This window comes from Gopherus flavomarginatus, chromosome 1 (assembly GCF_025201925.1).
Source record: "Gopherus flavomarginatus isolate rGopFla2 chromosome 1, rGopFla2.mat.asm, whole genome shotgun sequence".
Classification (NCBI taxonomy): domain Eukaryota; kingdom Metazoa; phylum Chordata; order Testudines; family Testudinidae; genus Gopherus; species Gopherus flavomarginatus.
The window spans coordinates 315,691,518-315,706,757 of record NC_066617.1 but is presented as its reverse complement, the minus strand read 5'-3'; the positions used below and the strand labels follow the sequence as shown (position 1 = coordinate 315,706,757).

General features: G+C 44.2%; 1 protein-coding gene across 1 annotated transcript in view; it reads left to right on the top strand.

Annotated features, from left to right (window-relative positions):
* Nucleotides 1-1,591: 1,591 nt before the first annotated feature.
* Nucleotides 1,592-15,240, top strand: part of LOC127043743 (guanylate cyclase soluble subunit beta-2-like) — a 34,224-nt gene continuing 20,575 nt past the window's right edge. The window contains exons 1-6 of the mRNA XM_050937841.1: nucleotides 1,592-1,689; nucleotides 6,406-6,500; nucleotides 8,142-8,302; nucleotides 9,408-9,507; nucleotides 12,688-12,884; nucleotides 13,462-13,570. Coding sequence (XP_050793798.1) covers nucleotides 1,592-1,689; nucleotides 6,406-6,500; nucleotides 8,142-8,302; nucleotides 9,408-9,507; nucleotides 12,688-12,884; nucleotides 13,462-13,570 — 760 coding nt within the window. The remainder of the gene's footprint in view (nucleotides 1,690-6,405; nucleotides 6,501-8,141; nucleotides 8,303-9,407; nucleotides 9,508-12,687; nucleotides 12,885-13,461; nucleotides 13,571-15,240) is intronic.

The window sequence follows — 15,240 nt, the reverse complement described above, 5'->3', positions numbered from 1 at the left end:
AAGCAGAGGCAGATGCAATTGCATTTATATCCATGGGATTACACTCACTGACAACAGGTTTGATTCAGGCCATAGCTTCAATTGTCAAGATTGCAAATGCAAGTTGTGTGAGCAACATAATACTAACAACAGCCTATCCTGCAGCATTTGTAAGATTTCTACTCTCTTTGCACAAGGTTCCTGCTGATCACCCCATCCCTGTAGGGAAGCTATTTCTTACTGATGCTCCCAAAGAATAGGGACACCTCAGGATAAGCAACACTTCTTGGAATGACACACCAATATTAGAAATGCTGCTGCTGTGACATTCTCAAAAGTACCTCTGGCTGCATCTGTTCATCATTCATAAACTGTATTATCTGACAGGGGCTGCCTGTACATAGCAGCACAGCATTTTCAATGGACATTTTCTTGTGATAAGATCTCGTCACTCATCTCTTTCCTCGGGGTAGGATTTCAAACTTGTTATTACACATCCAAGTATGATTTAAGGGCCTAGAGTCAGATCTCTGTTATGCCAATGGAAGTCTGGAGTCATTCTATTGATATGGTGAGACTAGACAGAGTTGAAGGAACAAATAGACCCAGCGTGGACAAGGATAAGTGGAGACTGAAAATACTGTCCTTACAGGCACACACTCACTGCTCTCTTTGGTTATCGCATGGCACTCGGATACTAGGGTGACAGGCGTTTCTAAGGTTCTAAGACAGATAGCACCGATCCCTATATGGACAGGGCTTAAACAAATGATCAACAAACTCTGAATCTGTAGTTCAAGCACATTGCATGAGAGACTGAACCAGCTGAACGATTTTACATTAAAATAGTCATTTCCACCTCAGCCTAAACCCCACTTTTCCTCTGATTATCTCAGTGCTGGACTTTCTGCGCTGTACTGCTAAGCTCTGCTTGGAGAGATACATGGCCGGGTAAATGATTAGTTTCTGATTTCCCTGTGGATCTTTCTGTTTTGTGTGCGATGGGCTCTATACAGTCCAAGTTGATGTGTTAAAAAAAAACAGACTCTCGCTGGTGGTGTGATGAAACAACTCCCTCACTCCAACACAGCCTAGGCACCTGCCTTGCACAATCGGCGAGCAGACAGCAGCACCATGGTAAGCGTCTTTTAGCATTTCTCTTCCTTTTTATGTTCAATACCTAGTTTCTCAAATCAGATTTAAACACAAACTATACTGTGTTTTACTACTAAAATATATTGTCTTTCAGTCAAGTCTTCAGGCTGACATAAGTACCATTAATTTCCCTCTTTAACCTATCTTTTAACAATATCAGTGATGCATGAGCCAAAAGAATTCAGAGTAACTGAAAACAACATTCTGTAACCATCCTTAATTGCATGCTGGCTTTAAAGCGTAGTTAATATGTTTTCTCTATGGAAACCAGAACTACTGCTGTGTAGAGAACAAGTCTCGGGGAGTTTTGCATGAAGGCAGGAATGAACAGTGCTATTAAATAAACAAACTTAACAAGAAATGGGGAAAAGACATAATTGTTTCCCCAAAGGGGTTGTCATTTCATTTTACTTAACCAACCCATTAAGGGCTCTTTTCCCATATTCCACTAGGCATAATGCTAATGTCTTCTCTCCCACAGTACGGATTTATCAATACCTGCCTGAAATCTCTAGTTACAGAGAAATTTGGGGACGAGACATGGGAAAAACTCAAGTAAGTATTTGATCCTTTAAAAAGCGCAGTACTGGTGACTTGGGGCTTCCATCATGGGCGCCAAAGAGGATTAAAATTTGACTGTGGCCTGTTGACCGTTATAAATACAATTCAGGCCCACACAGCTCTATGTTTCACTGCTACAATTAATTATGAGCCTAGCGTGCCAAATTCTGGGCTGAGTTACATCCCTGCAGCAGCTGAGGGAGTGGTGTTCAGCATAAATCAGAACAGAGCCCATGAAAGGCAAATTCATCTAAAATGTTATTTACTAATGCCAGTGGAGTTACACCAGCGAGCGATTTGTCCCTGAGAAGCATAATGCTCTTACCTTCTGCCACCTTAACCTTCTCCCTCTGGTAATTCATGTCTAGTGTATCATAATGTCATTTATCGCATATTGTAAAACTAGCCCCATGTAATTTCAATGGAAACACGAGACTTGGTTTTTTACCTATTGGATTAGGCAACAATAAATAAGAACGTAAGAACGGCCATACTGGGTCAGATCAAAGGTCCATCTAGCCTAGTATCCTGTCTTCTGACTGTGGCCAATGCCAGGTGTCCCAGAGGGAATGAACAGAACAGGTAATCATCAAGTGATCCATCCCCAGTACCCATTCCCAGCTTCTGGCAAACAGGCTAGCATATCACCCTGCCCATCCTGGCTAACAGCCATTGATGGATCTATCCTCCATGAACTTATCTAGTTCTTTTCTGAAGCCTGTTATAGTCTTAGCCTTCACAACATGCTCTGGCAAAGAGTTCCACAGACTGACTGTGTGTTGTGTGAAAAAATACTTCCTTTTGTTAGTTTTAAACCTGCTGCCTATTAATTTCATTTGGTGACCCCTAGTTCTTGTTTTATGAGAAGGAGTAAATAACACTTCCTTATTTACTTTCTCCACACTAGTCATGATTTTATAGACCTCTATTATATCCCCCCTTTTTATAGCTTAAATAGCTTATAGTGAGCCACTTTTTGGGTTGTTTTATTGACTTTCCACAGCCTTTCCTCTTTTGTGTGGCAGAGGAGTGCCAGAGGCAGTGGTGGACAGGGGCAACCCTCTTAGCGCTGTGCAACTAAAGTTGTGTGGCCATGGGGTAGAGAGTGAGGAACCAGGACTTTTTGGAGCCAGTGCAGAGACACAGGGTCTCCATGCAAATGGTCCTGTGCTGGGTCTCTAGCAGATCTCCCAAGGTCTAAGCAGATGCTGGGATATTCGTGACTAGGGAGAGGTGATCACATCTTCCCCAGTGGAATGAATGGGAAAGCCTCCATAACAGAAATCTCACGCAGGTTACTTCCCTACAGCCTTATTTCATAGCTAGGAGGAATGGTTGTGCTAAGAGATCACAAAGAACAAATGTATAATAAGGGGGAAACACTCAGAAGCTTTACAGCGTGTTATTAAGAGAGCTCATTACCTTGTCTTTGGAAGTGGTCTTGTTCATTAGGAGTACTAAATTATAAAACACAACAGCAATGAGCACCATAGACATGCCTATACTAGTGGAAAAATTAATAGTGAGTTGTCACACTTCTAGTTTCTGCAATGATAGATCAGTTGGTTGTTTATTAGGTGGTTTGCATGGCATGCACTTCCATTCCCTTGAAAAACATTCACATCGACCTGAAGTGCTGCTTAACCTAACATGAAGATGAGACACACAGCCAAATTAACTTAGTTACATGGGTGTAAATTTGGAGTTATTTACACTGGTGTAACTGGGAGCAGAAGGTGATTTGAAATAATGGACAGGGCTCTTGATGCAAGTTTGAACTATCACAATTTGCACAAAGATCCAAGAATCAGCTTCTTGGCCTATCATGTCTGCTCTAGCAAAGCAGAGTGTACTGTGACATTTGCAGAGTTTTTTTGGCTCTCTTCAGCACACACACATGCTTATGTTGGGTCTCACATACATCATTGTCTAAATCTGGCAACTCCTTTTATGTTGAGCTGATAATAGTTTTATCATTTGGAATTTACTTGCATTGTGCCTGCAGGCCTGCCAGAAATACCCAAGTCATTCAGACTGTTCTCCAATTTTCCACTATTAGCTACTAAAATGGCTTTGCTTTAAATGTTCACCACACAGGACTCATATACAATAATACTAATGCATCCTGTGAAGTGATACACTACTCTAGAGATCTCCCAGTGTAGTGGATTACTGTGTAGCAGTCCACAGAACAGAGGACAGGAGACACCCTTAACACTCTGGAGAATGAGCAGAAGGGGGAGGAACTAGCACAAACACTAATCCATGATCCCAAATAAATCACTGGAGAAGCCTGAAAGACCATTAGGATAGGGACTGTCTCTTTCTCTATTGTTTGCACAGAGCTGAGCACATGTATGGTGCTCACTAAACCAACAGTAAAAGTCAGGAACGCAAATTAAACCAATCCTTGGTGGCTGGGTTGAGAACAACATTGAATGTCCTGTGCATGTCATACAAATCAGCCTGATATCATGACTTGAAAGACAAGGCAGGTGAGGTAATAGCTTTTCCTGACCAACTTCTGAGAGAGAGAGAGACGAGCTTTCAAACTGCACAGAGCTCTCCTTCAGGGCCTGGAAAGGTACTCCCAGTGACTGCTGCTACTGGCTGATTTATGGAGGGGGCGTGATGTTAGGTCCTCTTTACACAGAGAGCTTTCCCTAAGAGAGAAAGGCTTGTTGTGTGGGTGAGATAGTGGGCTAGGATTGAGCAGACATAGGTTCAAATCTCACCCTCTACCAGAGGCTTCTTATGTGACCATAGTCAAATCACTTAGGCAGGGGCGGCTCCAGGCATCAGCACGCCAAGCGCGTGCCTGGGGCGGCAAGCCACCGGGGGCGGTCTGTCGGTCGCCGCGAGAGTGGCAGGCAGGTTGCCTTCGGCGGTATGCCTGCGGGAGGTCCACTGGTCCCGCAGCTTCGGCGGACCTCCCGCAGGCAGGCCGCCAAATCCGTGGGACTGGGGACCTCCCGCAGGCAAGCCGCTGAAGGCAGCCTGCCTGCCGTGCTTGGGGCGACAAAATACCTACAGCCGCCCCTGCACTTAGGCCAAGAGCTTCCAAAAGGCACTAGTGATTTTCAGTGTGCCACCTGAGACACCTGAAAATCAGGCCCCTTTGAAGTGTCTTTAAATTGGGCACCAAAAGTGTAGAATTCCTGAAAATCTTGTCCTTACTCTGTGCCTGTGTTCCCCACCTCTAAAATAAGCAGGATTTTTATCTTCTTCTCACTCTTTGTCTATGTAGACTGCAAGGTTTTCAGGCCAGGAACTATCTCTTACTATGTGCTTATACAGTGCCCGGAACAACAGGGCCCTGATCTTACTCAGGGCCACCAGCTGCTACTGTGATACAAACAGTCCCTAATCATGGTAGCTACAAAGATATTCTGAATATAGTAATTGTTTGTTGGTTTCAGCATTGTTTTCTGAACCAGAGCGGCCAGGGATTGCCCTCTCCTCCTGTTCCCTCCCACCCTAGAGAACTAGCATCTAGCTCTGCACTGGTGCGGAGAGGGCCTAGGATGAACTGGTGTGAAGCCCCTTCTCTAAAATATTAAGCATTAATACAGTTTCCTTCCTCACTGACCATGTGATAATCTTCTTCCGCCCACTTTTAAGTTTTAAAAACCAGACTTCTTATGGCCAGCACAGAGGAACTATTCCCTTGGATTCAGGTTCCCCTCTGTGTCTGTTTAGACCTCTCTCCAGGAAATTCTAGGCTCACGTACCAAGGAACAATTGGGACCATCCAGTGACTTTCTGCTTTGCTGCTGCAGTTTCTTCTTGGGGACTTGCTCACATAACCATATGGAGATTTCGAATGTGCTGGAACCTGCTCTCTCAGTAACTCTGGTCTAGTTGCACTGGATTCAGCTCTGTTGATGGATGGATTGGTTTCAGGCAGTGACCAGTCTGAGTGGTTTCCCTTCTGTTATCCGGGGTTCTTTCAACTCAAAGCTCTTGGTAACTTTCACTCTATGTGAGGTGGTGTCAGGAAATAAATCAGGGGAAACATGGCCGTCCGACCGATAGATGGCTGGCACAAACAGGACAACCCAAGAGTGCTTTCACTTAAAGCTAAACTTTACTTAGTCTCAAGCACTTACATACGTCCACAACAGGTTAGTAAAACACCCCCAACCCTCGATAATTACTGAAGCTGAGTGTGGCTCTCGAGTGGCACAGCAGCAGCCCATCTGCCGGTGGGGAACACAAGGTGCATCCAGAGGGAGAGTCCAGTCCTCAAGAGTCCCCCTACCTCAAACTTTTCCCCCTTATTTATACATTAGTAATAGAATGACCTGTCCCTTAAAGAAAACTTGTTAAGCAAGCAGCTCCAGTGGTCAAGCAAGAGATTTCCTTCTGATTATTGATGAACGAGGTGTGGGTTTTTTCAGAGTTTGCAGCCTTGATGCTCCAATAGACATTCCAGGGGCACATCCTGCTCTTCTAAAATACATGTATCAGCAACTTCAACACAAATCTTATCACGAAGGGTGCAAGGTCAAGCTGCCTTTTCTGTGGCACCCAAAACCCCCTCCCCTCCTGCCTTGGTCAAGCTGAGTTTGCTACATGGTCACTTTATGGCCTGCTGACTTGGCTGCTTTTAGCAATAAGCCATAGTGGGTTCAGGCACTTTACTGGTTTGCCAAAATCTCCCCGTACACTTCTGTATCATCATGAATCTTAATTTTCTGTGTTTTTCAGAACACAGGCAGAGGTCCAAGACACCTTCATGACTTACACTGTGTATGATGATGTTATTACCCTGAAGCTGATCCAAGAAGCCTGCAAAATACTAGGTAAGGACTGCTCATTTCCTGATTAATGGCTTATTGAGCACTGACTGCTTACTTAGCGCTCTCCACACTGACACTGTTCCTGGCTGGCCAAGAGGCCAGATCACGGCAGTAACACAATGCGCCCCCCACTAGATGCGCTGTGGAGCTGCGCTATTCAAGGGGAAGCTCTGGTAGGGCTCATGTAACATCTCCTGGCAGCTGCGTAGCATGAAGAATGTGCAAGATACGTGGTCCAGAAAGATGAGGCAGCGGGTGCTCCCTCCTTGCCCAGCTAGCTCTGGTCCATGGCCCAGCCCCCTCCCTTTGGAGTGCCTGGCTGGGGTTGGTAGGAGCCCCACAAGTCTGGTAGCCTTTGTATTGAGCCTGCCTGCTGCACATTGCTGCATTTGACAGCGCTTTGGAGTTGATTGTCTCAGAGCACTGGGCGCTCCTCAGAGCAGCTGCATTAGGAGCCAGTCAGGGAGCTGCCAGACCTGTGGAGCTTTTCATTGCGCTGGGGCTGAGAGAGATCTGCAGCTTCCCAAACTGAACTTGCTATTTGTTTGTGGAAGCAGGAAGTGACCTAGTCCCCATAAATGCACTTGGAGGCTGGAGATCAATGAACTCCAGGAATCTCCAGAGCTGGTCCCTTGTCATCCCCAGCCTCCTGCAGAGGATACCCCAGTACAACCCTCCTGCTTACATTAGAGGGCTTTGGAGATGTCCCTGTAGCTTCTCCAGAGAGAGGCCGTTGTTGGGGATGGAGGGGAGAGAGGATAACTGGGGAAAAGAGGGCGACTGGTTTCTCAGTTCTAAGCACAAAGCTTTACTCCCATCAGCCCAAACCTTCATGAGAGCAGTGACCCCAAGGTTCTCGCCACATGAATTTGAGGGGAGATATGAGTCTTTCACACATCCAAGTTTTGCAAGCTTTGTTGTCATGAGACACAGATCATATGGTACATTATTCTCTTGGCATTTGGATAAGAGCTGTTATAAAACAGGGTGGGCCTAGCTGGTGGGTTACTGAACACTACAGTCCCAAAAGAGAGTCATTTCTTTCTCTCTCTTTTTAAATATAGAAAAATTCACTGCGATCCCTGGTCTAAAGCATGGCTGTTGCAGACAGCTGTATTGGGATGTAGGATTTGTAGCATGGTACTAACCCCGGGAGTCAACATGGTCTTAAATTACTTCAGCCTGATACCTCTTATCTGTTTTTCTTATCCACAAAAGAGCTGTTTTACTATTAGAAATTAGGGACTCCACAGTTCTGTTTAGTACCAGCCTTGACCATATGGCTTAATCAACATTAAGCCATATAGCTTCTAAAGAGAAGCCAACCACTTGTTCCTCCATCTGTTTTGTGACTCCAGTCAGAATTTTTTTTTTCAATTTTTGGTTCCATCTAAATGATTTGGCAAACTCAACACAAGTTTGCAAATATCTTTGGGTTGGCCAAAACAGCATTATCAGCAAATAAACTAGTTGCCAAAAATATTTTCACCCAGCTCTACCCACCATATCACAACAATTTTTGTAATAGGTCACCTGTGGGGCCTAGGCCATTTGCCTGTGTCTGTTTCAGACCTTAAAGGTTAGGTCAGGTCACAGGGTTTAGATAGCATTGCACAGCTGTAAATCCGAATATCTTTTACACAGATATGTCAGAAGACGCAGTGCTGAAACTTTTTGGAGAATATTTCTTTACTTTCTGTAAGATATCGGGCTATGATCGAATGCTACGGAGTTTGGGAGGGAATCTAACTGAATTTATCGAGAATCTAGATGCCCTTCATAGTTACCTTGCATTGTCCTACCAGGTACTGTCTTTTTTCTGTGAATGTAAATTAAAGAGGCGCCACTCCCTGGCAATTTTTCTAGTTCTGTGCTTTATGGAGGAAATCCCCTCCCTGCCATCCTGCTCCTGTAAGAAGATGGGGAATTCTCCTCATCAGCTCAAGTGCTGGCAGTGGAATTGGAAATCTGAAGCTATTCCACCCTAAAGAGTTTTACAAACCCATCTCCACAGGGGGAGGAACACTGGAGGCATTGCCAGATCTTCCACTTTGCCCTTCTTGTGTCCACTCTGATCCATCCCAAGTCCCCCTGGAGGTAGCAATCCTGGAAGCTCCAAGGGAGCTGTACACCCCTCTCTATGGGCTCGTCCAGACTAGGGGGGGAAATCGATCTTAGATACGCAACTTCAGCTACGTGAATAACGTAGCTGAAGTCAAATATCTAAGATCGGAGTACTCACCCGTCCAGACGGCGCGGGATCGATGTCCGCGGCTCTCCGTGTCGATTCCGGAACTCCGTTCAGGTTGATGGAGTTCCGGAATCGATATAAGCGCGCTCGGGGATCGATATATCGCGTCTAGATTAGACGCAATATATCGATCCCCGAGCAATCGATTTTAACCCGCCGATACGGCGGGGTAGTCTGGACGAGGGCTTTGTTGCTTTCCCAAGGCATACCTCGCCCCTTCACAACAGCACTGCAGTGGTTCCTCTGCCAAAGGACTGTGTTTCTATGTGTTGGAAGGATTTGCCCCTAAATGCCTAACAGCAGATTTGCAGGTACAAGCGAGAGAGTTCAAAATATCCTGTGGCCCTTCTGGTTCTTGTGTTCACTAAAATGGCATGGCAATGATGGAACATGCCGAACATCCCCCAGAATCCCATGAAGAAATACCCAGAGTGCAAAACCAAAAATCCCTCAAGCAAACAAGAGACAATGCCAGAGTCCATCAGATTAGATTTTTTTTTCATGCCAGTTTCCAGTTTGCTGATAAGTCTTTATGTCTTTGAAGTAATTGCTGAAATAGTGGGCCAGACCCTCAACTGGTGTAAATCAGCTTAGCTCGATGACATCTGTAGGACAGGTGACTATGCAGGCGTACTGGGTTCTCTCGTCTTCTTCCTTAGGAAATGAATGCACCATCATTTCGTGTGGAAAAGAGGACGGACGGGGCAATGTTACTTCACTACTATTCTGACAGGAGAGGCCTGTGTCATATTGTCCCAGGTAAAACCAATATTATCTCATACTAGGTCATAGTGTACTCTCAGATACCTGTCACCCAGGGCTCCCTGAGACCTCAGCACTTTGAGTCCTCACCTTCAAGGCCATGTTGTTTAGTTTCTGCATCTCTCTGCTCCTCTCTCTCTTCTCTTTCTGAAAAGTTAGCTCCCTCATGCTTTTCTCCATCTGCACTTCCCTCTTCTCCTCCTTCACCCTTCCTTCAGACACACTTCTTCCAAAAGGCCTATGACTCTTAGTTCTCCCTACAACGAAGCATTAACAAAAGGATACTGGAATATTTAGTTTGAAAAGGAGTTAGACAAAAATGGTGGGACCAACAGGACACGTGTTGAATGCCACCAGTCACTTTCTTTTCCATGCTTCTTCAGCAGTACATTGTCTGTTTAGATTGTAAGCTGTTTGGGGCAGGGACCAGTCTTCTTGTTTGTAAAGTGCCTTATACTATTGGGCATGTTGTGCAATTGCTTAATTATCTGGTCCAGCATCAGATACAGTCTTGCCTCAGTTTCCCCTCAGCAACTGAGTAGTTAATGTGGTTTAGCCTGCTGGCCAAACTACAAGGTCTTCTACAAGAAGATAACAAAAGTCCAAAACAAAGGGGAGGGGCAATTGTCACATGGTTCCTGGCCTACAAATGAATAAATTATCTTAATTATAGGCTGAACCAGAACCAGAGACTTACTTAGTCTGTAGGCTCCCTTAAAGGGCCAGCATATCAGTACTCTATAAATAATAATAAGAAAACATTTCAGTGCTGAGCCTCAGCTTCTGAATTCAGATGAAGCAGCTTCCTTTCCAGCCTGCTGCTTTAGCAGATCATCTCCAGTGCAAGTGGTGGAGCTATATTTGGGTGCTTAATATGGAAGGGAGGAGACTACTGTGGGACTGAGGTGGGCCTGAGATACAAATTCAGCTGTGAATCCATCTCCAAATTTCCCTAGTCTCCAGGGGCTCAGACTGAGGATTTTGGTCTGGGATCATCTCTAATGTGAGAGTGAAGATGGTCAGAAAATGTTTTTTCTCCCATAGAAATGCTGACATGGTTTCTCATGTTGCTAGTTTCTTCTATGCGCCAGACTGTATCTCTCATGATGCATCATGGTCTCTCCTCTTGCTGTCATCTCAGTGCATCATGGGAGATGCCCATCCGATAGAGGAGAATAGGACCATGATGCTTCCAAATTACAACTCCCATGAGGCACTGAGGTGACCTGGAGCCCCACTCAGCCTGCCTGACTCCAGTCCTATGCTTTATCCCTGAGACCACCCTTCTTGGCTTATTTGGTGCCCTTCAAAGACAACATTTGGACCCTCTAAGGTTTTTATGTACTGTTATGAGTTGGGTTAAGCCTTATTCCAGGTTGAGTTAAAACTGATGTGTCAATGCACCCTTCACTTGAGACAGCGATAAGAGACAATTAAGACTGGTGGGATGAGGGCACCTAAAACAAGGCCTAATCGAGTCTGCCCAGAAATTAGCCCCAGCTGGGTGGAAGCAGTGCTTAATTTGTAATGAAAGAGGTGCTGGGGCTCAAGCAATTTTTTTACATTCAAAACTGATGCAGCAAGCCCAGAGGTGCCGGGGCTATGAACTGCCAAGCCTAATGGTGCCAGAGCATGGCCCTGGTGCAAATTAAGCACTTGGTGGAAGAGTCCACTGGATAATAGTTCTGATCAGATGAGTATGTGAAATAGACAAGCTGGGATACAGACACAGAACAGAGACAGACTATGCAGCAAGAAGCATGAAAGCAACAGCCTGAAAGCATGGTGTATGACCCTGGAAAAAGTAGAGAAGAGCTTTTTAGAGCTGATGTTGGCTAGAGAGGCTTGGGGCTGTAAGCTAAGAAACTATTCTTTTGTTTCTGGTTCATCCTGCATTTGGAAGAGCAGGACCTTGTCTGTTGCTTGTAAATAAGCAAGTTTGCATCAAAGAAAATACCAGACTCCATCATCAGTTTCTGCCCTCAATTGGCCTCTGAACTTTGATTAGGTTCTTGGGTAGAAAATGGACAACAGAGCCTTAAGTTGTTTCTCCACACAGAAAAGAAAAGCACAAATTCTTGAATGCTGACAATTTTATGAGCTGGAGCATTCCCTGAGATTCCTGTCAGGAGAGCCTTTCAGAGCAGCTGTGGGGCTCCCTTCCTCCCATGGAAGGAAAGCAGTGGGGGCCCCATGGAGTGTGTGCAGGACTTTAGGCTTGGTCTATGCGCAAAGTTGCTCTGGTTTAACTAAAGGCATGTTTTTAAACGGATTTAGTTAAACCAGTGCAAACCCCTGTGTGGACACACTTCATTTGATTAAAACCTGGTTTATAACTGGTTTAGCCTGCATTGGTAAATTTAAAAGCTCTTCTTTAGTTAAACCACTGCAATTTCTGTATTTAGGTCAGACCTGAGGTACAGGATCTTGTGCAGTGTGTAAGTACCTGTCCCACCCACTTTTAAAGAGACAGCAGTAATGAGATATTGGGTTTTTAAAGGGCAGCATTGTTTCCATATGTAGGAATCAAAATAGACCCATATGATTACTAGTTTGTGTGTGTGGCTTTGTTAACTGGATAAAATCCAAATTGTTGGGAGTCACACATCTGATGCCCAGCTATTACTAGTGTGGGTACTCTATAAACACCACAGACAGACAGAGAGAAATCTGAATAGATCTAACATGTCAGCTGAACATTATGCTCTTTGGTTTACATTGGGGTAGGACACCCCTTTTGCTTTTGCCTTCTAGAAACAGAATAATAAAAGTTACAGAAAGGACAACTGCCCCCTACAAGGTGCACTTTATGAACATTTTTAACTCCAGGCCAAATTCAGAATCAGAGACTGATCTCAGTTCCACTGGTGTGAATTTGGAGGAATTTTGCCTTCACCAAAGTTCCTTAGAATTTATGCTGATATAATAGAATTAAGAATATGATCTTCAGAATCACTGATGTCAGTGGGTTTTCAGCAGTGGAAATTAGTGTAGAATCAAGTTATAATGTTACTTCGCATGGCATCTTTCATACCAATATATTAGAGTATAAATAATACATTTGTGGGGATTGCTGAGAGGTACATCTTAGGCAAAGAAGAAAAGAGATACAGAGCCTAAGAAGTTTTGCTAACACCAACAGGTCATCATATAAATCTATTATTTCTTCTGTTTCAGGTATCATAGAGTCTGTTGCCAGAGACTTCTTCAACAGTGAAGTGACAATGGAAATTCTTACTCAGAGTGAAGAAAAGGAGCGCACTGGGAAAAAGGAGCATGTTATATTTCTTGTTCTGCAGAAGGCTAAAAGGCCAAAGAGAAAAACCAAAAAGACAACAAATCCAGAAAGCGGAGACTCCCACATAGATAAAGAGGTGCAGTAAATCATGTATGGAAATGAGGGAGGTTTACTTACAGCTTTCTGTGCCTGTCTGGTTTCTCTTAATCTACAAGAAATATTTTAAGGCAAACAATCTACACATTCTCTCTGTAAGTTTAGAGCTGGATTGAGAATGGTGAGTCTGATTCTACCTTGCACCTTGCTCCTATGTAAAATGAGGGCAAAGTGAAAGTATTTCCCAGAGGTGTAAGGTCTACACAAGCTTCAAGGCAGTGGGGCATCAGACCTCTAAAGCTGTGGATAAGTCATAAGTTAGAGTTCACATCTGAGCCTGAATAATCAATTAAAGAAATAATAATTAAAAACAATGTGATATACTGAATTTGAGAAAGAGCGCATGATCATGTAATTAAAGACAGCATTATCATGCCTATGCACAATGAAGCAAAGTGAAGGTTATATGTGCAACCTTGGCTTTAGCATTTCCTGTCTTTTAAGTGCTTAACAACTCAGCCTTAATGTTGTCTTACTGTAGCGTGTTAAAATGGACCATCTGTATGAATTGTTCACACACAAACATTCTCCTCTCTTTGTCTGCTGCTCTCCAGAAGGCACTAGACGTAGCTTTTCAGAAAATAGAGAACTATTCTGCTCTCTCGTGCTGCCCAGAAAAGAAATCCCACTGGGATATTGTGAGAAGTGTTGTGAAATTTGGGAAAGGTGAGTGTACTAACCTCCGTTACAGTGATCATAATGAGATATGGGGCTCAGCTGTGCAGACAAATGGACACATTCCCACGAGGATGGCAGCCTGTTGGATATAAATACTGGAGGCAGTAAAACAGTCCAGATGATATCATTGATTTATGTACGGATAGCAGAGTTTGGACTTGGTGAGAGGTTTTCTTGTTTAAATATGATCAGACCATAATTTGCAATTACTTTATTTGCCCCAGACCCTTTTCTTCATGTTCATTGATGTGGCTTGATGCCTGGGTCTCTATACACATTGTGGGACTTCTATGATGTTTTTTTCCTGTTTAGATTATTTTAAAAATACTATAGTGCAATGGACTGGTCACTCAGCCATAGGGGCTGGAACTACTGGTACTGGGGGTGCTATCGCACCCCCTGGCTTGAAGTGGTTTCCATTATAGTCAGGCTTTACAATTTGGTTCAATGTTTCTCAGCAGCCCACAAAATTTGTGAGCACCCCTGCATTCAGGAGACTGATATAAGCATGGAAAGGCTTTCACTTATAGGGGTGTTCTTGTGGCCAATGTGAAGAGACTTGATCCCACTCTACTTTCCTGGTGTGAAGTGGCCACACCACAACCACCAGCACAACCTTGCAGGCAGACTCTGAAGAGAAGCCAAGGACTGGAATGAACAGGAAGAATTAATTATCTTCCTACCTTAGCGGGGTCCCACCCAGGCCAGCTCTGAGGTACTGTTGGGTCAATTATTTTACTGCTGCCCATGCTGTACCCGTTCCATGGATAAATAGAGGACTTCATTCTCAAGAACTGTTAATATGGCACCTTACAGCATGTCCAAATTCATGTGCACTGAAAGTATTGTGAATGAATTTAATGATCATGGCAATGAGGCAGTAATAGCACTCTAGCCAGGCCCGGAAGGGGCAAAGGCTGTTTACGCTCTCCATATACTGCTCTTCCAGCACACCGCTCTTCTGGCCTCTAACACATTGATACTCCTGTTTAGCTACTCTCATAAGTCAAGCCAGCTAATTGTGCAGCAATTTTTAAAATGTGCATTGCTGGTAACTAGGATGAAACTGCCCATCTAGTTTGCCTTTAAGTCAGGATTTGAAGACGTGAAAGGCTAATGTGCTAACCTGTTTCCCCCACCTCCCGACTCCATCCTCAGCAGTGTGGCGGTTATATGTGTTTGGGAGAAGCTGTGAGGTTCCAGTATGAGCTCTTCCACTGACAACTAGAAAAACAGGCCATTAGTCACGCTTCATCGTCAGCAGGATTCTAAGCACCCCATTCAGTTACTGCTGCTACTAGCTGGCCAAATGCATTGTTGACAATGTTTCTCTGTGCTATCCAAAAGGTTTTGTTATGAAAAAAATGTTGTATCAAAAATGACTGAAGTAGCCTTCAGCATTACACAGTGCAGCTTTGTATAGCAACGGTAGGGGTATTTATATTACTGTGGGCAAGCGCTTTGTCAGCATTTTCTTCACAAACTCTATTTCAGGGGTTTAATATATTGCTCATAAAACACTGTTGTGGGCAGAAACTTGGCCTCTGAGGCGAGTTTTCAGTTTGATAGCTACTTTTTTCCTTTAGTTTGGGAAATTAAAATCCATTTGGCCAGTGTTCATTTATAAGTAACCATGAGACAGTGAAGAAGCTCAAGCA